The sequence below is a fragment of the Lissotriton vulgaris genome, chromosome 6, assembly GCF_964263255.1.
Source record: "Lissotriton vulgaris chromosome 6, aLisVul1.2, whole genome shotgun sequence".
Classification (NCBI taxonomy): domain Eukaryota; kingdom Metazoa; phylum Chordata; class Amphibia; order Caudata; family Salamandridae; genus Lissotriton; species Lissotriton vulgaris.
In genome coordinates this window covers 1,273,351,802-1,273,378,082 of record NC_141694.1, presented here as the reverse complement: position 1 = coordinate 1,273,378,082, position 26,281 = coordinate 1,273,351,802, and the positions used below count along the sequence as shown (strand labels likewise).

The 26,281-nt window shown below is 48.2% G+C and overlaps 1 protein-coding gene and 1 pseudogene across 1 annotated transcript; both read left to right on the top strand.

The window, feature by feature from the left end:
- The first annotated feature begins 8,949 nt into the window (after positions 1 to 8,949).
- LOC147708766 (arf-GAP with coiled-coil, ANK repeat and PH domain-containing protein 2 pseudogene) lies at positions 8,950 to 9,846 on the top strand (annotated as a pseudogene).
- LOC147708765 (arf-GAP with coiled-coil, ANK repeat and PH domain-containing protein 2-like) lies at positions 9,843 to 13,988 on the top strand. Its single transcript, XM_086925775.1, has 4 exons — positions 9,843 to 10,014; positions 11,071 to 11,496; positions 11,536 to 12,171; positions 12,784 to 13,988. The coding sequence occupies exons 1-4, from the start codon at positions 9,843 to 9,845 to the stop codon at positions 13,986 to 13,988; spliced, it is 2,439 nt and encodes an 812-aa protein (XP_086781901.1).
- The last annotated feature ends 12,293 nt before the right edge of the window (positions 13,989 to 26,281 follow it).

The window sequence follows — 26,281 nt, the reverse complement described above, 5'->3', positions numbered from 1 at the left end:
CGCAAGGCTTTTCCTGGCATTTGTGTTGCAGTCTGATTCAGTACTTGAGACTTCTGCAAATGTATTTTCAATCCAGAAACCTGGCTAAAGACCTGCAGGTCTGCCACGATTGCCGGCATGGAATTCAAGGGACTTGATACTGAGAAAAGGACGTTGTTGGACTAGAGGCTAATTACATGGTGGTCAGCCCCGAACAGGACACCCTGCGCCTATGGATTGTCCCGGAGCCTCTGAGCAAAGGGCTCCTTATACAGGGTAAAGAGCAAGGGGGAGAGGGCAACCCTGTCTAGTCCCCCTCCCCACCGCAAAGTCGCACAAGAGTATTCCGTTTACTCTGACTGCAGCAGATGGAAAGTTGTACATGCTTGCCACCCATTTGCGAAACCTGACACCCAAACCGAAGCGCTCCAGAGTGGCAAACAAATACGGCCAATGCACGCAGTCAAAGGTTTTCTCAGCATAGACCGCCTGTAGTAAAGCCTCCTCCTTAGAACGGTGTACCTTGTCAATTAAGTGGCAGATACTTTTGGTGTTGTCCTCGCACTGCCTATACGGGTTGAAACCGGGCTGGTCCAGGTCGATCAAGCCGGGCATGAGAGGGTTTAGTCTATGGGCCAGGATGCTAGAGAACAGTTTTACCACAATATTCAGCAGAGAAATCGGCCGATATGAGCTGCAGAACACCGAGTCCTTTCTTGTTTTGGGGATGACCGAGATTGTCGCTCGCAGCATGGAAGAGTCGAGTGTGCCCGTGTCCGCAAAGGAGTAGAACAATCTAGTGAGCAGCGGAGCCAGTTCAGCAGAGTAAGTCTTATAGAAAAGAGCGCTGAAGCCATCAGGGGCCTGCACTTTTAGGGGCATCAGACAGGCAGCAGCAGAGATCACCTCTTCTATCCGTATGAGGACCTCCAGCCCAACGGCCTCGTTGGATGGGAGTGGGGTGACCTGTGCGCCAAATAGGTACCCATTGGGATCATCAAGGTTAAAAGACTCAGCGGAATATAGGTTCTCGTAAAAAGGTCTGGAAAACTGCTGCTATCTCGCGCCGTCCGTGACCTCAGACCGACGCTCTCCCCGCACCACTTTAATTGCCTGGGGCGTTCGTTGACTGCGGAGACAATGAGCTAACATTCGACCACCCCTATTTCAGCCCAAATAATATTTCTGCTTCAGCCGTAGCACCGCATATTTGCCCTATCCATGTCTAAACGCTTCAGTTGGAGCCGCTCCTCCTCCAACTGGCGCCAGATTCGGGGGCAACAGTGACTTTGTGTGTTGCCTTGAGTTCCTTCATCTTTAGCTTCTAGGTCCTCTCATTTAGCCTGCCTAGTTTTGTTATCTTAAGCTGCTTTGGTGATGAAGGCCCCTCTTGCGACCAGTTTAGGAGCCTCCCAGACGGAGGCCAGAGGTGTGGAGCCATCATCATTAAGTGCTAAATAATCAGTCAGTGTACGTCGTAGGTCTTCCACTACCTGCGGGGACCATAGCAGCGAGTCTCCCAGGCACCAGTGCGATGGGGGCGAATGTGTGGGCAGCAGGCGCAGTGTCAGGGTAATGTGTGCATGGTCCGAGAGAGATCGGGCCTCAATGGTAGAAGCGCTACTGCATGCCCATGCAGCCTGGGTGACGAGGAAGTGGGGCGTATTTCTTATTGGCCGCTGAATAATAGGAATAATCTTTTACATCTGGATGTAATCAATGCCACGCATATTTAATCCCACAGTCGTCCAGCCATTCCCTACCGTTCCCCGATATAGCTCCTGCTCTGCCCGATCTCGGGCTGGAAAGGTCCGACCCTGTACCACAGAACCTCTAAAGTGTTTGGAAAGCAAAATAGACGCCCGCCCTTCTTACTTTTCCCCGAGGACCAAAACTACAGAGGAAATCCTCTATGCTGCATGGACTGAGTGTCGCTATGGAGAAGGTGGGTTTCCTGGAGTAGGCACACATCCCCTCCTGTGTGGTCAACAATGAGAGCACTGCCTTCCGCTTAGTAGGGTTGTTAAGGCCTCTGACGTTAAGACTGACTACTCTACCTTGACCTCAATTGATGGAGGAAGAACCATCGGAAGCAGTGACTAAAGCTGTGAGGCTTGTGCTGAGGGACAAAGCTCAGAAGTTGGAGTTGGCATCTGTCCCCGAGTGCTGGAAGATAGCAGTAGTGTCACCTCTGCTCAAGAAACCAACGCTGGACCCGACCTGTCTCTCCAACTATAGGCCAATCTCCTTGCTCCCTTTTCCTATTAAGATCATGGAAAAATGGGTGACCCGCTCGCTCTCAGGCTTCCTGAAGAATATCGGATGGTTCGACGAGGCACAGTTTGGCTTCCGCCCCGGGCACGGGATGGAGTCCGCGCTGGTAACCGTATTGGACAACCTTCGCTCGCGTGTCGACAGTGGTCGGGCAGCCTTCTTAGTGCTGCTCGACATGTCAGCCGCGTTCGATACGTTCTGCCACCGGACCCTTATCAGGAGACTAGAGGAGTGTGGGGTCACAGAGGATGCAAGAGACTGACTGATATCCTATCTTGGCAGTCGGCAACAGTTGGTCTCGCTCCCTCCATTTCGCTCTGAGCCAAGGAAAGTAGGGCAGGGGGTCCCACAGGGCTCGGCCATCAGCCCTATACTTTTTAATCTGTACCTCCGCCCCTTGGTCCAGCTTATAAAATCTTTTGGTGTCTCGGCTTTTAATTACGCCGATGACACCCAGCTGGTCTTTTCCCTGGAAAGAAATAATGCGGTCTCGCTGGAGACATTTCATCGCTGTATGGCAGCCACAGCGGACTGGCTACGGGCCAACTCCTTACAATTTAACAGCTCAAAGACGGAGGTGCTCTATTGCTCCACAGATCGGATCCCAGGGGTACTTCCAGAGAACTTCTGGTCTGCCACCTTTCCCGAGCCAGTGTCGGTGGCGGAATCTGCTCGCAACTTGGGGGTGATCTTCGGCCCAAATCTACAGCTTGACATGCACGTCAATAAAACCACTTCTACGTGCAAGATGCTGTTACGCATGTTGCGTAAAGTTCTGCCCCTTCTCCCCGCCCAAGCTAGGCCAGAAGTAGTCCGCGGTACCATACTAAGTCGTTTAGACTATTGTAATGCGCTACTTCTAGAGGCCCCAAAAAACCTGCTGGGGAAGCTACAACGGGTGCAGAATATGGCCGCCAAGTTGGCTCTCTCCCGCCCTAGGTCTAGCTCTTCTACTCTAGCTTTAAGAGATCTACACTGGCTCCCGATACACCTGAGAGTGCTGTATAAAGCCGCGTGTATGGTGTTTAAGGCAGTACATCAACTGGGCCCAGTACCTCTGCAGAACATGTTCACCTGGTATTCTGCCCCGCGGCTTCTCCGTTCTTCTTCGGCGCATCTGCTGGTAGTCCCGAGGTTTCAGAGAGTCAGGATGAGTGGCCGCTCATTTAGTGTTGCAGCAGCCAAACTTTGGAACTCCCTGCCACTCTCCTTGAGAAGCCACAGGGACTACTTTCCGTTCAGGAAAGCGTTAAAAACGCATTTGTTTCCTAAAATTGTTTGAGCAGCGAAAAGTGCAACCGTTCAAGTTCAAAGCGCCATGATGCCCTTTGGGTGACAGGACTGCGCTTTATAAGTACACAAAATAATAATAAGAAGGAAACCCGTGGACACGTGCAAACGGACAAATCCTGATATAGGAGTGCTGAATGAAAAAACTCACCGTAGAGAGGACCCACCCCAAGGCATAACAAGAAAAACAAAACCCAAAAACAATAAACCAACAACATGGGCAAACCCACGAAGTCCATCTTGAAGCTGGTCAGCAGCTTAGAGTCTGCCAAGGGAGTGAGGGCACCCATATTCAACTATGTGAAAAGCCCCCCGCTCCTGAGGGACCCAAAGAGGATAGAACAAACACAAAAGCATGTTACTCTCAGTCATTAGAGTCCAGGGTGTCCCCTTCTGTGCCAGCCAGTGTCCGAAGAATTGCAGACCGCTCTTTAATGATTGTGGCAGGGTCAGGGCGGAGGCGACCTAAGCCCCGGCCTCCCTGGGGCCCACGCCCTGAGGGCTTCTGTGTGCCCAACTCCGGGGCATCCGGTTAGGGAGGCAGGTCTTCGAGGTTCAGGTTTAGCACTTGACATGCTTCGGTCATGGAGTAGACTTGGTGCAGCTTCCCGCCAAAATGGAAAATGAGGTGGAAAGGGTGGCCCCAGGCATATGATAAATTCTGCGAAAGCAGGTGGTTAGTGATGGGGAGGCAGTCTCTTCTCTTTTGAAGGGTACTGGCTGCCAGGTCTTGAAATAGTTGGGTAGAGTGGTCCTAGAAGCGCAGAGGTTGACTCGAACGGGCCGCTTTGTGGATCCTCTCTTTCACTGTGAAGTTGTGCGCACACACTAGAATATCTGCAGGAGGGCAGTTCGGTTGACGCGGTGGGCCAACACAGTAACATTGATCGATCTTGACGGAGGAGTATGCCGGTGCGTTTGGAACAGCTCAGAAGAGGTCTTGGACGTAACCCACAAGGTCTTCTCCTTCTGCCTCAGTTGGGACTGTGCGGATACGGATATTGTTCCTCCTAGACCTATTCTCCAGGTCCTTGGAGTGCAATTGGAGGTTCAGGTGTTGGTCTTGCATCCGCAGGATTTCTTGCTGGAGTGCTGCGATCTCTTCATCCCTAGAAGTTGCTGAGTCCTCCAGAGAGGCCACCCGCTCACCCACAGCATCGACGTCTCTTTGCACCTCCTGCAGCTCTGCTGCAAGACCGTTTTAATGCCCAGGATGTCCTCTCTCTGGGAAGCGATCAACGCCTCTAGGAACTCCCTTGTGACCGCAACGTCTGGGCTGTCTCCACCTTGTGTCGCGTTAGATCCTGAGGCATCCCCTGCCGATTTCATGAGGAGGTCTCGAACGGACCTACCTTTCTTGCTTTCGGCTGCCGCAATTGTGGGGTCTTGAGGCTGGCCCTCCCAATGGTCGGGACTAGCCCAGAAGAGTGGGTATGTGTGCACCAGGAGACTGTTAGGTGAAAGATGAAGTGCGCTAACTCCCAGAAGGGGTGCTGTTCACACCCAGGTGCTCCGCTGGGAGTATTGGCATTCCGCTGCAACAAGACTGAGTCCCTGTCCCCCTCTCAGCATGTGACGGTAGTCAACAGTAGGCCCTGCGATGCTCTCAGGGGCAACCATCTCCCAAGGTGGTTGAGATTGGGGTCTGCGAAGCACCAGCGCTCCACGGGCTCTACTGCGCCATTGCCCACAGACACTACCGAACCCCCGTCCACTGGAGTGGCCCAAATCACTAGCAGGGTCCAGTACAGCCCAATGGACCTCTCTCAAAAGGCCTGTGGGGTGTGCGGAGGGGACCCAGCAGAGGAAGAGAGACCCCAGCGTCACCAACGACCCACAGGGCACACCATTTCTCCGCTTCAGGTCTCCACCTTCCGGCCACAGGCAGGAGGGCAGTAGCTTGCCAGTCCCTGTGGTGCTCACTCAGCAGGGGGGCCCGCACGAATCACTCCTGTGTTCTCCTTCACCAAGGTCCTCTTAAGCACCACTGGCCTCACATAGGACGCTGCTGGAGGCCCTGTAGACACCAATACAGCAGGAAGGGGGACTGGAGGGCATTGCCCCTCACCAGGCATCCTCGGGTGATGCGATGTGCTGATTCCAGCCTCTGGGCACTGGGGAGCCGAGTAGGCCTACTGCTGTGGGTTTGTATTGTTTCGTGGGCCGCTCCTCAGACCCAGGCCTGTCTCGTGTGTACGCCGACCCAGGGACAGGTGAGGCCGGGATCCGCCGCAGCAGACTGTCTGTGACTCATAAGTGGAAGTTGCAGTGTAATGTCTTCTGGGGTCTACATGCGAGTGGTGCACCCCGGGACACCACAGGCCTCGGGCGGGTTGCTTCCAGGAGATGTTACCCCCACGGGCCCTGGTGCAGCAATAGACGTGGCCGAAGGGCACACGCTCCTCACCACGTGACTTCGGGCGCTGCAGTGCGACGGTCGAGCCCCTCCAACAGTGGGGTGCTGAGCATTCTGCACGTTTTAGGGTCACTTTTTGCTGTAGGCCTCACAGCGGGCCTAGAGACAGCTGTGCGCACCTGCAAGGGCCAGGGATCGTAGGGTGCAGCCACGATAAATCTGCTGGGATCCGCAGTTGTGGAATGTGGCAGAATGCCCCCCAGAACCTGTGTGTGCAGGTGGCACAGGCCGGCAGCCTCTACTGCAGCGCAGTCAGACCTCAGGACAGCCCCAGCTCCTCACCACCACCCCGGGGCTGCTCATCTGTCTGCTGGTGAGCGGGTATGTCCCAGTCTGGAGCACCACGGGAATTCGTCACTTTCGGTGGGGGCCCGGTTGACAGATGAGCTTTGGTAAGCGCTGTCCGCTCACTCCGCCATCTTGGCCATGCCCCGGCACATTCCTTCAAACAGTTAATACTTTGTCAAAACATTGCAGCCATTAAGTCACAGACTTTGCTAATTTTACCACTTTTATGTTAATTAAATGAGAAAAAAGCTAAGGGGCCAATTACGAAGTTTGGCCTAGTGGAGTGGCAGTGGTGGTCCACCCACCGCTGCACCGGCGATCCAAGCCCCTCATTATGACTAAAGTGGTTGTACTTTCATGGGACCACTGTTGCTGCCAGGGAACCGACATTCCCGAGTGGTGTTGTGGCAGTCCTGAGGCTGAAATGTGCTTGCCTGGACTGCTGCGGTCCCGTCAAGCATATTACGAATTTCCTCTCTGCTACGGTTTTCATGGTGGTTCCTGCAACATGCGTCATGCCATGTGGATGTACACAAGGGGGCACAACATATGCCCCCTTGTGTGCATGCACAACAGTTCCTGCACAGTCCATGTCATGCAAGAATTGTTTTTGGGCGTTCCCATTGCGGTGCCCATTTCTAGAGGCACCACTGTGGGAATGCCAAAAACCAGCCCTCCACAGAAGAGAAAACTCCTAATCTGGGGTGCTGGTCGACAATGCCTCTTGTGCAGTGGAAGTGTGGTGATGGAGTATCGCCAACTCGTGCTGGGCCAAAAGTCATAATCTGGCCCTAAGGGCTCTATTATGAGTCTGGTGGTCCACAGACTCCCAGAGTCGGGGCGGTGACAGTGGCATTCTTCCAATTGGCCTTCTACAATTAGGGCGGTCGGACTTCCATTGCTCTGCCGCAGCCGCCAGGGAACCACCATTCCCTTGTCGTGTTGTAGTGGTCAGGAGCCACAATATGCTTGGTATGACTGCGACAGTCCCACCAAGCATATTACGAGTTTCATCTCTGCCCCAGTTTTCACTGTAGTTCCTCCTCCATGAAAACTATGGCGGAGAGGAAACAAAGGGGAGGGGGCCCTACAGGGCCCTCTTGTGCCTCTGTTCCCTGGGGTGCATGCAGTGGGCACAACATGAGCCCCCTGTATGCATGCACCACAGTTTCTGAATGGCATGGACTTTACAGTCCATGCCATACAGAAACTGTTTCTGGCATTGCCATTGCAATGCCCACTTTTAGGGTACAGCCATGGGAACCTCCCAAAAAAGCCCGCTAGGCATGAGAAATACTTGTAATCTGACAGGCGGCCTGACAGTGGGTTTGGCAATGCGGCGGCGGGGCGGACTCGGTGCCGCACCGCCAAACTCGTAATCAGGCCCTAAAACATCACCTTAAAATAATGTTGCTCATCCGTATTTGATTATATACCTTATTTTCCATTAAATTTCCAGTTCAAGAGAGAAATTTAAAACACAGATAGTTGAAGAACTGATAATGTTGAATGAAGTAAGTATTCAGATGAAGAACTCAATTAGTTGTTTCAATTGTTGACAATGTAACACCAGTTGTATGACAAATAGGTGTAGCTCCATGCAGCTAGATTCAGAGACACGGATGGCAAAACATTTATTTTTGCAAATTCATTGGCTTTGGAACAAGATAAAATTAAGATTTGTGCTTATGTGTTCCTTTGACTTTAACGTGATGTCTTTTTGGTGATGTTTAAGTCTATACTGCTGTTCCTCCTGTATGAAACGTGGCCTTGGACCCATCCCTTTTACTGCAGACCTCAATTACTAATAATGGTTCCCCTTTCCAAGGCCCCCGGATGGAGCATGTGTGAAAGAAAAAAAATATGTCCCTAAAGTAAAAACTGTCAATCAAGAGATGTATTGATCTATTGATTTTCGGACATTAAAAACATCTTGTTTTACAGAATCCACAGTCCAAGGTATCTCTGAGGTGTTAAATAATCTGTAACACGTAACAATTTACTGCATACTGTTTGAGAAAATCCAATTAAAAAAATAAACAAATCTGTAACACGTTCAATAGTATATACTAGTTTAGCAGACAGGATTCCCTTACTGACAAAGACTCTGGGGAGCAGGAGTCTCTGTGGTTGCAGAAACATTCCTTTAAAATCGACCTTTGTGACCAGACAATAAAAAAAAACAGGTTTGCCTATGTACATGTAGTAAGGACCAACACAGTAGTTGAGTAGAAGCAGGATTTATTGTAGGAACAGGCAGGTACGACCACACTTGTCCACAGCCAGCATACAACTGACTCGCAGTATAACATTCTAGAATTAGTGGCATCCAGTTACCTGGAGACAGGTAACCTAGATACCACAGTACAGAAAAATAACTAAAGACCACTACCTCCAATGATGAATTGCCTTGTTGCTGAAAATGTAAATACATTGGTGGAACCCTGCTGAGGACGACATTCTGATTCTATATTTTGTGTCTATGACGCTCGGACTCTTGCATTGTTGTCCGTTGTCTGTGTCTATGTGCGTGTCTGGGAGTCTGGTGTGTCTGCCAGCAGGGACAGTGTTCAGAAGTGGAGGAAGCGCCGAGACCTGGGCAGCGGTGAGGCAGGCTAAAGTTTGACGGACTTCAACTGCTGTGCTCAGCCCCCTCCTTATTCCTGCTCACCTTGAACGACGGGAGGGGCCGAGGCAACAGCATGACGGTGACCATTGATCTCGAGCAGGAGTGCTTGAAGGACTCACCCCGTTTCAGAGCCGCTTTGAAGGAAGTTGACGGTGAGGTGACGGAACTGGAAGTGAAACTTGATAAGCTTGTTCAGTTATGTGTTGGCATGATTGATGCAGGCAAGGCCTTTTGTGCTGCCAACAAGCAATTTATGAATGGCATTCGGGACCTCGCACAGTATTTAAGCAAGGATGTGCTGATAGAGTCTAGCTTGACGAAGTTTTCAGACGGCCTCCAAGAAGTGATCAATTATCACACAATCCTGTTTGACCAAGCTCAGAGATCCATCAAAATACAGCTCCAGATATTTATTAAGGATGATCTTCGAAAATTCAAAGATGCAAAGAAGCAGTTTGATAAGGTCAGTAAAGAAAAAGAAAACGCACTAGTTAAAAATGCCCGAGTTAAAAGAACAAAACTGCACGAGGTGGAGGAAGCAACAAACATCTTAATTGTAAAACGAAAACGCTTCCGGCATATAGCTTTGGACAACGTCCTCCAAATCAATGCTCTTCAGTCAAAGCAGAGGTCTGAAATTTTAAAATCGATGTTATCCTTCATGTACGCACATCTAGGCTTCTTCCACCTGGGCTTCAATCTCTTCAGTGAACTTGAACCTGTCATGAAAGAGCTTGGTACACAGTTGGATGGGCTTGTTGTGGATGCAGCAAAAGAGAAGAGGGACATGGAACAAAAGCACTCCACTATTCAGCAAAAGGATTTCACTGACGATGATCTCAGACTTGAAGAGGCTAATGGCATTGTAATAGAAGGATATCTCTTTAAAAGGACCAGTAATACCTTTAAAACTTGGAACAGGTGCTGGTTCTCAATACAAAACAACCAACTGGCATATCAGAAAAAATGAAGGATAGCCCCACAGTGGTTGTCGAAGATGTACGGCTCTGCACAGTTAAACCCCGTGAAGACATAGCAAGACGTTTCTGCTTTGAAGTAGTCTCACCAAAAAAGAGCTGTATGCTACAGGCGGACTCAGAAAAGCTGCGACAGGCATGGGTTAAAGCTGTCCAAACAAGTATTGCTACAGCATATAGTGAAAAGAGTGATGAGACGGAGAAGCTGGATAAGACATCTTCACCTTCCACAGGAAGTCTGGACTCTGGCAGCGAGGTGAAAGAGGAATTATTTGAAGGTGCAAGTATTGCTACAGCATATAGTGAAAAGAGTGATGAGACGGAGAATCTGGATAAGACATCTTCACCTTCCACAGGAAGTCTGGACTCTGGCAGCGAGGTGAAAGAGGAATTATTTGAAGGTGCAAGTATTGCTAAAGCATATAGTGAAAAGAGTGATGAGACGGAGAATCTGGATAAGACATCTTCACCTTCCACAGGAAGTCTGGACTCTGGCAGCGAGGTGAAAGAGGAATTATTTGAAGGTGCAAGTATTGCTACAGCATATAGTGAGAAGAGTGATGAGACGGAGAAGCTGGATAAGACATCTTCACCTTCCACAGGTAGTCTGGACTCTGGCAGCGAGGTGAAAGAGGAATTATTTGAAGGTGCAAGTATTGCTACAGCATATAGTGAAAAGAGTGATGAGATGGAGAAGCTGGATAAGACATCTTCACCTTCCACAGGAAGTCTGGACTCTGGCAGCGAGGTGAAAGAGGAATTATTTGAAGGTGCAAGTATTGCTACAGCATATAGTGAAAAGAGTGATGAGACGGAGAAGCTGGATAAGACATCTTCACCTTCCACAGGAAGTCTGGACTTTGGCAGCGAGGTGAAAGAGGAATTATTTGAAGGTGCAAGTATTGCTACAGCATATAGTGAAAAGAGTGATGAGATGGAGAAGCTGGATAAGACATCTTCACCTTCCATAGGAAGTCTGGACTCTGGCAGCCAGGTGAAAGAGGAATTATTTGAAGGTGCAAGTATTGCTACAGCATATAGTGAAAAGAGTGATGAGACGGAGAAGCTGGATAAGACATCTTCACCTTCCACAGGAAGTCTGGACTCTGGCAGCGAGGTGAAAGAGCAATTATTTGAAGGTGCAAGTATTGCTACAGCATATAGTGAAAAGAGTGATGAGACGGAGAAGCTGGATAAGACATCTTCACGTTCCACAGGAAGTCTGGACTCTGGCAGCGATGTGAAAGAGGAATTATTTGAAGGTGAAATTGAATTACAGCTGATTCAGGGTATTGCTGGAAACTCTGTCTGCTGCGATTGTGGTCTGGCGGATCCGCCATGGGCCAGCATCAACCTTGGAATCATCCTGTGCATTGAGTGTGCTGGGATTCACAGGAGTCTTGGTGTGCACTTTTCAAAAGTAAGGTCATTAACTTTAGATACATGGGAGCCTGAATTACTAATGCTGATGCTTGAACTGGGAAATCAGGTTATTAATCAAATATATGAAGCTAAATTGAAAACCCTTGGAGTGAAGAAGCCAGACAAGGAAAGTCCAAGACTGGAAAAAGAGGAATATATCAGAGCAAAGTACGTGGAAAAGAGGTTTGTGAATCAGGACTGCGTTGCTTCACACCCTCTTGGTGGACAGAAATGGCCTTATTCCGAGTGCAAGAATGAAGAACCCAATAGTTCTAAGAAGTCCCTGGCATCACAGGATCACTTCTCAACATCTTCCAGAAGTTCAGTGGAAAGCAACAACAGTGAAATCCACTTCAGTTCAGATGGCAGGCGAGAACTTCTTGCATCTACTGTCTCCTCAAACAGTTTGTATGAACCAGTCCTAGGGGTCGAGAAGCGAGATTCTTCAGTATTTCAGGATTTGGAAAAGTTTCATCCAGGGCTGCACCTTTATCGAGCTGCGTATGAGGAAAGCCTTCCTGATATGGCAGAAGCATTAGCACATGGCGCAGATGTTAACTGGGTGAATGAAGAGGAAAACAACGCAACACCACTCATTCAGGCTGTGCATGGGGGATCTTTGGTCGCCTGTGACTTCCTGCTGCAGAATGGCGCCAATGTTAATCACATGGATCTGTGTGGCAGAGGACCCCTGCATCATGCAACTGTTTTAGGGCACACTGGGCAAGTCTGCTTATTTCTGAAGCGTTGGGCAAATCAGCACGCCATAGATGAAGAAGGAAAAGACCCCTTGACTATTGCAGTTGAAGCTGCAAATACTGACATTGTAACACTGTTGCGAGGGGCAAGAATGAATGAGGAGAAGCTGGATAAGACATCTTCACCTTCCACAGGAAGTCTAGACTCTGGCAGCGAGGTGAAAGAGGAATTATTTGAAGGTGCAAGTATTGCTACAGCATATAGTGAAAAGAGTGATGAGACGGAGAAGCTGGATAAGACATCTTCACCTTCCACAGGAAGTCTGGACTCTGGCAGCGAGGTGAAAGAGGAATTATTTGAAGGTGCAAGTATTGCTACAGCATATAGTGAAAAGAGTGATGAGACGGAGAAGCTGGATAAGACATCTTCACCTTCCACAGGAAGTCTGGACTCTGGCAGCGAGGTGAAAGAGGAATTATTTGAAGGTGCAAGTATTGCTACAGCATATAGTGAAAAGAGTGATGAGACGGAGAAGTTGGATAAGACATCTTCACCTTCCACAGGAAGTCTGGACTCTGGCAGCGAGGTGAAAGAGGAATTATTTGAAGGTGTAAGTATTGCTACAGCATATAGTGAAAAGAGTGATGAGACGGAGAAGCTGGATAAGACATCTTCACTTTCCACAGGAAGTCTGGACTCTGGCAGTGAGGTGAAAGAGGAATTATTTGAAGGTGCAAGTATTGCTACAGCATATAGTGAAAAGAGTGATGAGACGGAGAAGCTGGATAAGACATCTTCACCTTCCACAGGAAGTCTGGACTCTGGCAGCAAGGTGAAAGAGGAATTATTTGAAGGAGAAATTGAATTACAGCTGATTCAGTGTATTGCTGGAAACTCTGTCTGCTGCGATTGTGGTCTGGCGGATCCGCCATGGGCCAGCATCAACCTTGGAATCATCCTGTGCATTGAGTGTGCTGGGATTCACAGGAGTCTTGGTGTGCACTTTTCAAAAGTAAGGTCATTAACTTTAGATACATGGGAGCCTGAATTACTAATGCTGATGCTTGAACTGGGAAATCAAGTTATTAATCAAATATATGAAGCTAAATTGAAAACCCTTGGAGTGAAGAAGCCAGACAAGGAAAGTCCAAGACTGGAAAAAAAGGAATATATCAGAGCAAAGTACGTGGAAAAGAGGTTTGTGAATCAGGACTGCGTTGCTTCACACCCTCTTGGTGGACAGAAATGGCCTTATTCTGAGTGCAAGAACGAAGACCCCAATAGTTCTGAGAAGTCCCTGGCATCACAGGATCACTTCTCAACATCTTCCAGAAGTTCAGTGGAAAGCAACAACAGTGAAATCCACTTCAGTGCAGATGGCAGGCGAGAACTTCTTGCATCTACTGTCTACTCAAACAGTTTGTATGAACCAGTCCTAGAGGTCGAGAAGCGAGATTCTTCAGTATTTCAGGATTCGGAAAAGTTTCATCCAGGGCTGCACCTTTATCGAGCTGCGTATGAGAAAAGCCTTCCTGATATGGCAGAAGCATTAGCACATGGCGCAGATGTTAACTGGGTGAATGAAGAGGAAAACAACGCAACACCACTCATTCAGGCTGTGCATGGGGGATCTTTGGTCGCCTGTGAGTTCCTGCTGCAGAATGGCGCCAATGTTAATCACATGGATCTGTGTGGCAGAGGACCCCTGCATCATGCAACTGTTTTAGGGCACACTGGGCAAGTCTGCTTATTTCTGAAGCGTAAGGCAAATCAGCACGCCGTAGATGAAGAAGGAAAAGACCCCTTGACTATTGCAGTTGAAGCTGCAAATACTGACATTGTAACACTGTTGCGAGGGGCAAGAATGAATGAGGAGATGCGGGAATCTGAAGGACTATATGGACAGCCAGGCGACGAGACCTACCAAGACATACTCTGTGATTTTTCACACCTTGCATCCAATAATCCTGAGAAATTAAACCTTTTCCAGACGTCCGATACACCAAAGTCTTGAGTGATGTGGAGGAGAAAAAAGTACCCTTGTCCCTACCCACATCTGGTGCTTATGGAGTAAAGTGCCTGGTCCCTGGCTCATTGCCTGACTTGGGAACATTAGTTTAAGTACCGAACAGTCTGGGACCTCCTACAGCATTTGATTGACACAATACATCTAGGGCTTTTATATGCAGAAAGACACCACAGTGCACCAGGAATTATAAATACCTCAACCACCAGTCTAGAAAAGTACTCCTTTGCTTTAAATGTATCAAGTTTCCACATGTTCTGACTGTCCATGTATTTGACCTTGTGGTACCTGGGGGAAGGATAAACAGATTTGAAGGTTTCTCATTGTAAATCCTAAGTGATGCAGATGCCATGCTACTTAGTGTATGTCAATTCTGGCGCCTGTTTTCCATGTAAAAAAGCACCAGTACATGTTCTAAAATTGGTTACACTTTCATTCTAGAGGGCAGCTTTTGAATATCTAATTGTAGTTTTCATGTCCTAGTCAACAATGACTAGTTTGCCATTTCAATTTCTTATCTTCAATAATGGAGATATCAGTTTTAAAAGATACATTTGGCACATGGTTAAATGGGCCTATGTAGCATTCTCGTTTATAAAGTTATTGACATTTTTTTTAAAAGTCTTTAATATTATGAATGGTATGCAAAGTACGAGGTTTTCAGAATCCTTGCTAGCACCTTACTTGGATATACTGAAGGTAATTCTTGGAACCAAAGCAGGAAATTGCTAGGTGCCTGTGTATGCAAATAGTGCAAATTCAATTGAGTAACTTATCAGGTGCCCATAAGTTCCAGTACATCTGTACATTTCTCACACAGTGGGATTATTGTAGCGTAGTCGATTTTTCCCGAAAACATTGCACTCCAAGCACTTTCTTTTGAAGCATCTCCAGTAGCGACAAACCCATGTCATTTTGTTCCCCCATTAAATGCAAGTCACGTATTCAACACAAAAAAAATGAAAATAAATGTGTACATAGTTTTACTATTTTCAAAAAGGTATAGGAAATTCTTCATACTTGAAGGGAAATGTTAAGCAAACAAATGTATGTAAACGTTTTACGTCTTGAAGAGAACGAAATAAACAAAAACTGCATGTTTTAAAACAGTTATTTCCAAAAATATTATTAATTTATTAAGTTCAAACTAGTAATTTTGAGCCTTTAAGTGGTATAAGATTTGCAAAGAGTGGCGAGTTCTGTGTTGATTTTTTCAAGCAGTTAGGCAAAATTAATTTGCGCATGAATTTAGGGGTGGTTAATATGACCCTCATTTACAAGAAAATGATGCAGCGTTGCTCCGCAAGCCATTTTGATGTGCAAGGCTGCATCATTTTCAAAGCACATGGATGCATCGTGTTGACAACAATGCAATGCATGCATGCGTTTTCTCCTGCTCTGGCACACGATTGGCTGCCATGTGCCAGCGCAGGCACCCTTGAGTCATTTTTCACGGGTGCCTGCATTGCGGGGATGATTGAGAGGCATAGGATTCTGACTCACTCCCAGCTTTTCAAAACATTGTAAATCTGGGAATGTGTCATGTGGGAACACCCTCAACAACACCCATGGAATGCCCCTTTCATCCAGAGTAATGTGTGAAAGGAATCCATATTTACAAGTTCATAAAAAATTACACTGGGTAACTTTACGTGGCCTTGTAAATATGAGCAGGTACACTGTGCTGCCGGTGTGTTAAAAAAGGTGACGCACTGGTGGCGCAATGGCCTTGTAAATGAGGCCCTATATTTGCAGTGTCTTGGTGTACTCGCGTGGATTCTGCGTTGAAATCTTAATCATGCGTCTTCCCTTTTAGTAAAGAAAGCTTTGCGAGTAAAGAAAATTTGTCACAGTTTTCTTTAAAAAAAAATTGTATCTGAAGAACCTATGATCAAGCCAAATGTGGAATTCTGAATGCATCCACTCACACAAAAACCCCTACTCCCACAAACACCTTTGTGCACACGTACATATAGGATCAAGTGCTGTGTACATGGTGGCCAAGGTAAGTGGACACCACAGATTGAATGCAGGAAGGATACAAGGATTTTTTAGCACTCACTTCAGGAAACATAGGACCTCGTTTATGAGCCCTTTGCAGCGCTGGTGCATCACTATTTTAGAAGCACGAATGGTGCAGTGTCCCTGCCTATATTAACAAGGGGACTAAAGTGGCAGAGTCAGTACAAGTCGCAGAATGGAGTGACCGCAGCAGGCCTCCCTGACCCACATGGATCCTGATGAGGTAAAATAATACCGCAACTTAAGGTACCAAGCGACCTCTAAGGAACAGTAGAAAGTTACGTTTCCTTTCACATTGGCACATTAGGAAATACCTACATGTACTTTTCACATATAGAGACGCCAGAGATCTCTATACACTCTACACCCTGGTCCTGAAGAAAGCCCATTTGACCGACTGGCGACAAAGGGCTGAAACATGTCGACCTAGATCACACCCCTTAGTGTGAGAGAGTCATAATCACTCTCAGACACCTACATTGTTTTTACTGCCTCCAAAACCAGAACTATTAAAATACAAATCTGGGATTGAGAGACTTTTAACTACCTTCACTACACTCTATCACTGTCACTATCACTGATCACTACTGCTCTTAACAAAGGGTATTACCTCCTGGTGGAGGTTGCATAACAACTAAACCCAATGATTATGCAGACACGTGTGAGGGCTAGCAGAGAATCAAGATATACAGCTTGAATTACCATCAACTACACGTGCATGAGGGTTTTTTAACTGGGACTAGAAAGAACAAACCCCGCATACCCTAGTTATGCAGGACAAGTGATCCTTCCCATTTGATTAGGTGATATATTAACAAGGCTGCATAAAGTCACCCTGCATGACTTTTCATGGCCTTGTAAATATGGGACCATTCTACTCATTACTCTGAGTGAAAGGGGCATTCCATGGGTGCTGCTGCAGGTGTTCCCAAGCAACATCCATGGAACCTGACACATTCACAGATTTACAAAATGTGTTAAGCCTGGGAATGCGTCAGAATCCTATGACTCCCCAGGGGCGGTGCAGAATTAGAACAAAGAGGAGAAATACTCGTTTTTTGCTCTTTCTATGTGTGTTGCATTCTGCAGCATACATAGAGAAGCAGCCAGCCTTTAATGATTTTTTATATGCAGGGAGGTGTCCCTTCTTGCACATAAACAATCATCCCTGCAACCCAGGCACCCTTATACCTTGGTGTCAGAGTGTCTACGTTGGTGTATGGCTGCTGTTGTACACCAGCGCAAGTGAGGACAGGGATGTGCAGCATCTTGTAGATACAATGCATTCCTGCCCTTTTATTTTGACTCACGGCAGCACTGCAGGAATACGTGCTATGCTGCTGTGCATCAAAATATAGTAAATGAAGCCCTAAGGGAAGTTTTTGAGCTTATGCCCTCCATTTATACTGGCACATTGCATCCCTCCTTTTATCAGTAATTTGGCACCACCACCCAGTGGCTCCATTCTTCTAGTGCCTTTTTATGGAAGCACTGGCCCTGTCAACATAAAGAAAATGCAGGAACTGGTCACATGGACGAAGTACAATCTTCCTGAGGCGGGGAACAAAAATAATGCTGAACTGTGAACATCAAAAAACATTATTCACATTACCAGTAGGTTGCCATAATTGTCAGCAGTTCTTCCTAAATTTAGCAATAGTAGGACTGATAAAAGCACAAACATCATTCAGTGGTGCAAGGGGTAACCATGGTCCCTATTCTACTTCTCACACCCTTATGGTTATCTATTCCTCTCAGAGCAGTGACAGCCTAATAACGTAGAAAAATGCATTGACTGACTTGATATTTCCCTGCCACAGTGTTGGATGAATGAATAAAAGTAGTGTGGATGCAAGGTCTGCCACTGCTAGTAGGATTTGAACCACTTTTGAGTTCCGAGAGTTCCAGCTGCCTTTCTTAGAGTGCCTGTCTCCTACAGTATTTTCACCTCTCCTTGAATATTAGAAGGTTAAAACCCCTGCACTGCAGCCTCTATGGTTTAAATCAAGAAAGACTACAGGGTCCAACGGAGAAGAGAGAGGTATGACAAAGGCTAAGTGTTGTTGAAAGTGTGAAAGGATGCACCAATGAGGGGGAGAAGGTATGTATGTCTTGTGATATTGGCGGGAATGTATGCATATGTGTTAGTGAGGGGTATTTGTGTGTAAGGCACATTGAGGCACATATATTTGTGTATGTGGCAGTGCTTGAAATAGGCTGAGCTTGTGTCACTGATGGGAGAGGAGTGTGAATGCACCTTTATGGAGGGGGTGTGTGTATATGTCACTATGTATTTGTTTGCATTTGTGTGTTGAGAACAAGGGAAACATCATTTACTACGAAGGCATTACCACTAATCACGTTTACCACGGGTTACTTACCACGCAAACGTCTTTTCAGCGTGGGTGCCTTCCCCAACCGTCTTTACCACGCAAATACGTTCTGGCTGGGGGGGGGGGGGGGGGCATGGTATTCCTTCCAGTCGTTCAGCAGGGGGTTGGGGGGGGGGGGCGGCTGGGGGGGGGGAGGGCTGGGGGGCAGGGCTGGGGGGGCTGGGGGGGTCTCCCCCCAAAAAATAAACAAAGGAGCGGGTTAATTAAATTTAAAAAAAACGCACTTCAGTACCACTGAAGTAAAAGGAAAGAGCCTCCCCCAAAGACGTGCCGTGTACGTAAAAAAAAGCAGTCCTTTTTTAATTTTGGTAGAAGTGTTTTGACGCTTGTTTCGATGGTGGATGGAAGTACGGGCTGCTGGTGAAAGACAGGAAGGTGTCAGGTAAGAAAATAATCTTTATCATTTGTGCTTAAAGGACGTTAAAATGCGTGGTATAATCCTTCGTTACAAATTCCAGCGTGGTAAAGCCACTTGCGAACTAAAATTTGCGTGGTAATGCCATGCGTGGAACTTGTAATCGTGGTAAAGTCATATATTCGAGAACACATGATAAAGAGGGGTGTGCTCATTTGGAAGTACCCATGGAATTCACATGTGTTGAAAAGCAAGGGGACATTGAGAAGCTGAAGAACATGCACTAGACTGCAAGAGTGGTTTGTAAAGCAGTGCCTGTGAAAGAGTATATAAGTTGTGAGTGTATGTGTCAAGGAGAGTGAGATGTGTGCATGTGACAGGGTGAGGTCAAATATGTGTATAGGACATTAAGGTGCACATGTGTAGTAACAGGCAGGGTGGTGGTGTGTTCACAGAGCAATGAGGAAAAGAGATGTGTGTGGTATGAGGGAGAGCTGTGTCACTAAGGACCAGGAGAACACAAAGGAGAATGAACTGGGCAGTTGAAAGGCAAAGGTACAGGTATGTAGGCCATGAGAGCACAAAGATGGAAGGGCCCAACCCGCTGTTGATTTGACCATGCTTCACAGTATTTCCTATATAATAACCCTAAGGTACCACCTCAGAAATAATGCACAAAAATCTTTTTTGCAAAAGATATTTTGCGTTGTAATACCACTTATAAACAGTTTCACATGTACAATATTTACCAGGTACCATCAAGTAATAGGCCCACAGCGCAAAAACTGGATGAAAAAACACATTTGCACTATATTTTGTAACATTTTTGGCATAACTTTAGAATGAGATTGAATGTGTCTAGTCGAAACCCAAAAGCATTTTAGCAGTTCCTGATTTTAAAAATGCTTCTTTTTCTGAATCAAAAACTGATTATTTCTCCATAATGACCTATGGAACCTAAAGGAGATCAATGCGTCAACTCAACAAATTGCCACTGGTACTTCTGGGGTGTCAGTTCAACATTTTTGTCTGTTTGTCTGCTGTGGAGTGCTGATTGCTGGGAAAACTGTGTGAACAGGTAGCTAGGAAATCGAAGGAGAACACAAGAGCCAGAAACTAGACTCATATGGAAGTTTTATAGTTCATTTTTCTTTAATCCTGTATCTGTATTAAGATAAGAGGAGTTACTCACATTTGCCCGAAGACCCCGGCCTAATGTTTAGGTAGCAAGTTCTACAAAAATGTCTACATCAGATTTCCAGAAAGAAGATGCTGCTCATTATATGTGAAAACTTAAAATATTTCTGAGGCCCGTCATATGACTTGAGTAAATGCTTCCTATGTGATGAAGAAGAAGTTTATGGCCCATGCCAGCAATGCAAGCCAGATGGAACATTCATAATCTCCGCTGCATTGACCGCAGTAATCTCCCGTCTGTCGGTCCAGGGCTCCTGAGTTGTTCTCAAGCCTCAGTCTGCTGGCCCTTCTACTGGCAGAGAGAAAAGTCTTGTAATTCGTGCAAAAGGAGATCCAGAAGAAATCATCCTCTGTATCTTTTTTATTTTGTTCTTCTATTTGGCTTTGTAGATCTCTTGTGAATAATGCCTAGGTACCCGTTTGAAGGTCTTTCTGCAGGAAAGAGATTACCTGCAAGGTACATTTATTTCAGGGGTGTGGTGCACCAATACATCTTATGTAAAAACACCTTTTTTACCTGACTTCTTTGAACTTGTGAGCAAGGTTTCAGTTTTCAAAGATCTTGCTAGAAAGTAATACCTTTTCTTCACTCCTATTACTCTCACTGGCATGTAACAATGGTTCCAAGATGGTTGCAGCCTGCTAGATCTCCTGTGCAGTGCTGATCCCCGACCTCTATGTTGCCGATCTGGGTTGGAGCTGCTACCATTAGTCGTGGAGATGATGAGCCATACACCAGCGCCACCCCTCAAATGATGCACACTGCACCCCCCGCAGTGAGCGTGGCTGACAGAGCGAGTGGTGCTGGGCCAAGCAACCCTTGGTGCACTCTCATCCGAGGGCACCATGCTTTGCAATCAGAAGGAGTGCCTCCTGAACCTCAACCAGAGGTCACAGCTGGACCTGTCCCTGCTGCAGCTGTGCCCTGGGGACCCAGAGGTGGGACCTTGCCGCACTCTGGTGCTGATGTTCTGGACAGACGAGCAGCTCCCTAAAGCAGACTAGACCTCGCCTGACTTCTAATAGGCGTTGCTTCAACCTGGGCACATTGCACTACCTTGCAGACCTGGAATGGGTGCGGGTGAGGACAGCTCACTGACCCCTGCTCCCTCCACAGATGGCTATGTGTGACATTGGCATAGTTGTCCCCGGTGTGGGCCAGTGATGTTGGACTGCCTCTTTGAATACCTCTATGCTCAGTGCTATTGGGGCTGACCTATCCCCTCTTACAAGCCCTGATTCTTTGCTGTTCCCCTCGACAGTCACCACGTCCACTTCATGAGGCACCATAATCATCAATGATAGGTGGGCTCACAGAGTGAAAGCACTTCACTTTTCCTGAGCTGGCCTTTACCAGGGCCCCATTCAGATCCTGCTACGAAGCAACACCAGGGGTTTAGAGACTGCGTTCCCCAGTGATGACCGCGGGAGACCCAGTCACTGGGATGCTCTGGAGGAATGGCCCTAACCCACTGGTGAGATTGCGAAGTCTCTCTGTGAGACCTTAAGGTGCCAGATGGGTAGCACCAATGTAGCCCCGTCTGCTTCCCCTGTTGAAGCCAGCCAGACGTCCTCCGCTTTGCCCAGTGCCTAATCCTAGGGACGCCAGCCTCTGATTATGTGGACTACTTATTCCTCAATCGCTGATGCAATCTAGCCAGTCTATCCACCTTGCCAGCTAAAGATCTGCAGCAAAGCCGCCCGGAGAGCACACCAAATCCTCATCATCGCCTTGCTCCACGCAAAATGTAAACACAAGCCTAAATCTTCCCAGCACTCGAGCTGCAGCATTTCTTTTTTTGTATTATGATACTCTGCTTACAATGTTTCTGTCTACCACTATTTACAACACAAGTGAAGTAGTGTGGCTCACTGGTAGTGAAGTAGTGTGGCTCACTGGTTAGAGGCGGCAGACCCGAGAGCAGAGGACGGCCCGGGACCAGGGTTCGATTCCCGGCGCGGCAGGTTTCTGGACCAGGGTCAGCGGACTCGATAATTCTCTCGCCTCGGTGCCCACTCTGATCAGCGATCACACTCGGCAACTCTGGGCATTAGCTTGCCTCATCTTCACTAACGGCCCCACCAGACCGCCGGGGATGCCTGGTCTCACCCTGGAGATACCCATTAAGGGACCATCTCTCAGGGAAGCCAGGAAGGGTTTCGCAGCGGTCGAAGCGCCTTGGGACCCTACGGGTAAGTAGTGCGCTATATAAATGCCTATACATTTACACACACATTCTGTCCAAACGCCCCTCGGCCAGATCCAGTCGCACCATGCCATGATCTGTGACAGCAGCCTCCAGTATGTTGAAGCCAGTGACAAAGGAGAGGAGCGGGCCATGGAGCAGAAAAAAATCAATTTGGGATTGAGTGCCATTTGTATATCAAACAACAAAAGAGTATCAATCATTATATGTGTGTAAGCACAAATAAGGGAGAAAGGTAAAAGTAGTGAATCTCATTGGATTTTTACAGGAAGCCCTCACTCACCACCCTGGTTGGTGACATGCTTCATCATTGGGCCCACCAGGAGAAGCCGAATGCCTCCCTGGTGTGCTACAACACCAGGATACTGCGGAGCTGGTTTTTGTGGCAGTAGTGTAAAAACGTGGTTAAAAATGTCAAGGGTGTGTCCCACACAAAAACTTTATTCAGTGGTCAACCTGACATATTAAAAGTGGGTGTTGAGAAATTTGCCAAATAAATTGTTTGGGTGTTTCCACTTAAAGTGGGGTCGACATGTTTCTGCCCTTTATGTGTAATTTACTAGGCATTCTTCAGGACCATGGGGAGTGTACCTCGGCGGTATGGGCGCGCTAAGGCCCACCCTAACCTGAGGATGTAAAAGTTAAAAATAGTGTAAAAACTAGTAGGTGCAAGAAAAATGAAAACAAACCAACAAGTTGTGGGGTTTCCCTCAAAATCAGAGGACCCTGTATAGTCTGGAAAGAAAGAGAAATACAAACATGTAATCAATCAATCAATCAAGAGTATTTGTAAAGCGCGCTACTCACCCGCTAGGGTCTCAAGGTGCTTCGGGAGGAGGGCTGCTACTGCTCGAAAAGCCAGGTCTTGAGTTGCTTCCTGAAGGAGAGATGGTCCTGGGTGAGTTGTAGGTGGGTGGGGAGTGTGTTCCAGGTCTTGGCCGCCAAGTAGGTGAAGGATCTTCCTCCGGTGGTGGTTCTGCGGATCCGTGGGACGGTGGCAAGGGCGAGGCTGGCGGAGCGGAGCTGGTGGGTTGGCGTGTAGAATGTGAGGCGGTTGTTGAGGTATTCGGGGCCCAAGTCGTGGAGAGCCTTGTGTGCGTGGGTGAGGAGTCTGAACGTGATCCTTTTGCTGACGGGGAGCCAGTGCAGGTCCCTCAGGTGGGCGGAAATGTGGCTGTGTCGGGGGATGTCCAAGACGAGTCGTGCTGAGGCGTTCTGGATGTGCTGGAGTCTTTTCTGTAGTTTGGCGGTGGTCCCAGTGTAGAGGGCATTCCAGTAGTCCAGATGGCTGGTGACGAGGGCCTGGGAGACCGTTTTCCTGGTTCCAGTGGGGATCCAGCGAAAGATCTTACGGAGCATGCGGAGAGTGTTGAAGCAGGAGGAGGTAATGGTGTTACCTTGCTTGGCCATCGTGAGGGGGGAGTCAAGGATGAATCCCAGGTTGCGTGCGTGGTCCGTGGGCTTGGGTGGGGGGCCCAGAGCAGGGGGCCACCAGGAGTCGTCCCAGGCAGAGATGGATGGGCCGAGGATGAGGACATCCGTCTTGTCTGGGTTCAGTTTCAGGCGGCTGAGCTTCATCCAGTCTGCGATGTCTTTCATTCCGTCCTGGAAGCTGGCTCTGGCGGAGGTGGGGTCGTTGGTGAGGGAGAGGATCAGTTGGGTATCGTCGGCGTAGGAGATGATGTTAAGGTTGTGCTTGCGTGCGATGGCTACGAGGGGGCTCATGTAGGCATTGAAGAGGGTGGGGCTGAGCGAGGAGCCTTGAGGTACGCCGCAGATGATCTTAGTCGCTTCTGCGAGCAAGAGCGGGAGATGGACTCTTTGGGTTCTGTCGAAGAGGAAGGAGGTGATCCACTCCAGGGCCTTTCCTTGGATCCCAGCGTGACGGAGGCGGGTTGTCAGGGTGCGGTGGCAGACCGTGTCGAACGCAGCCGAAAGGTCGAGCAGGATGAGGGCGGCGGTTTCTCCGTTGTCCAGCAGGGTCCGGATGTCGTCGGTGGTCGAGATGAGAGCGGTCTCGGTGCTATGGTTTGCTCTGAATCCGGACTGCGATGGGTCGAGGGAGCCGTTCGTCTCCAGGAAGGCTGTTAACTGTTTGTTGATGGTTTTCTCGATGACTTAAGCGAGATGGGGCGGAAGCTCTTAAGGTTTGTGGGGTCTGCGGTGGGTTTCTTCAGGAGGGCGCTGATCTCTGCTTGCTTTCAGCTCTCCAGGAAGGTGGCGGATATGAAGGAGTTGTTGATGATCTCCCGAAGTTTGGGTGCGATGATGGAGTCGGCTTTGTTGAAGATGTGGTGTGGGCAGGGATCGGCTGGGGAGCCCGAGTGGATGGTGTTCATCGTGTGGGTGGTATCTTCCGTGCTGACCTGGGTCCAGGCGCACATGGTGGTGGTGGGGGGTGTAGGTTCGGTGGTGGGGTACGTGTTCTGAGCGCCGAAGCTGTTGTGTATGTCGACGATCTTACGGTGAAAAAAGGTGGCCAGAGAGTTGCATAGGTCTTGAGAAGGCGTAATGTCGTTGTTGCTGGTGTTGGGGTTGGAGTGCTCTTTCACGACGTTGAAGAGTTCCTTGCTGTTGTAGGTGTTGTTGTCTAGTCGTTCTCTGAAGGATGACCTTTTGGTGGTGCGGATCAGCTGGTGGTGTTTGCGGGTCGCGTTCTTGAGGGCTGTCATGTTGTCCGTTGACTGGTTGTGGCGCCAGGATTTCACGAGGTCACGGCAGGATTTCTTGGAGTCTTTGAGATCGTTGGTGAACCACGCAGCTTTCCTGCTGTTGAGGTTGCTGGGAGGGTTTTTCAGTGGAGCAAGGGTGTCGGCGCAGTCGGTGATCCACTGTGTGAGGTTGCGGGCTCCTTCGTTGGGGTCCGTGGTGTTGGTGGGAGGGTTTAGGGGCAAGGAGGTGGTGAGTTGGTCGGTGGTGATTTTGCTCCAGCATCTTCGGGGGGTTGGTTGAGGTCAGTGGTGGGTCGTAAAAAAGAGAAACACATAGTAAGATCTGTCTTCTGGGTTCTCAAAAGGACCGATCTCAAAGTGTCTTTGAGATAGGTGGAGGTGTTCTGTATTAGGGGTTTTAGAAAATGGTCACAGAACAATGAGAGGGGTTCAAGGAGTGAACCGTTCCCCGACACGATTGGTCTGCCTGAAGGTGGTGTTACATTCTTATGTGTTTTCGGCAGGGTGTAGAAATACGGTATTACATTCTCACCTGCCGTAAGAAATGCCGCCTCATGTTTAGAGATTTAGTCATTCTCTTCTGATTCCTTGACTAGGTCATGGATGCGTGATTTCAGTTCTGGTGTAGGGTCTATTGTAAGGAGGGTGTAGTTTTTCCTGTTGTCCATACCATATTTCTTCACTATTTTCTGAAACCCCTAATACAGAACACCTCCACCTATCTCAAAGACACGAAAAGCGTACTACAATTGCTAGAAAATTTCACCTTTGAGGAAGGTTCCATCATCCTTGTTACACTAGACATAGAAAGTCTATACACAAGCATCCCTCAGGATGACACCCTCAGAGTTTTGAGGACAACCTTGAACTCTGTTACTTGGGAGTGCACAACACCTAAACATTTCATTCTCCAATGTGCTACAATAGCTCTAAAAGAAAATTACTTCGAGCATAAGGGCAAACTATATCTCCACAGCACTGGAACTTCCATGGACAGCACTTTCGCCCCTAGTGTGGCGGGATTGTATGTCCATGGTTTTGAATCTAAGTACATCCTACCCACTTGTAACTGTTACTCCTCTGACTCTGCTTCCCAGGAGACAGTGCCGGCCGCGCGCATCGCCTTGGAGGCGATTTGAAACTGGAGCGCGCGCTGTGGCCAGGCGCTGTCTCCTGGGAAGCTCAAGCACCACACACGCATGCGCATACACACAGACACACACACAAGCGCCCATGCAGGCACGCACATACATACATACAGAGACACCCCCCTCACACATACACACACGCGCGCACACACACACAAGTGCACCGAGTCCCCCCCTCCCCCGCCGTCACCGTCGCACACATACATACACACACGAGCATACACACATACACACACACAAGTGCACCAAGCCCCCCCAGCCTTTTGGAACTTACCTGGCCAATGTCA

Excerpts from the sequence above, each read along its gene's own strand:
- LOC147708765 (XM_086925775.1), top strand. The coding sequence starts at position 9,843 with ATGAAGGATAGCCCCACAGTGGTTGTCGAAGATGTACGGCTCTGCACA. Across the intron at positions 10,015-11,070 it reads GGTTAAAGCTGTCCAAACAA|GAAGTCTGGACTCTGGCAGC; the intron begins GTATTGCTACAG and ends CACGTTCCACAG. Across the intron at positions 12,172-12,783 it reads ATCTTCACCTTCCACAGGAA|GAAGTCTGGACTCTGGCAGC; the intron begins GTCTAGACTCTG and ends CACCTTCCACAG.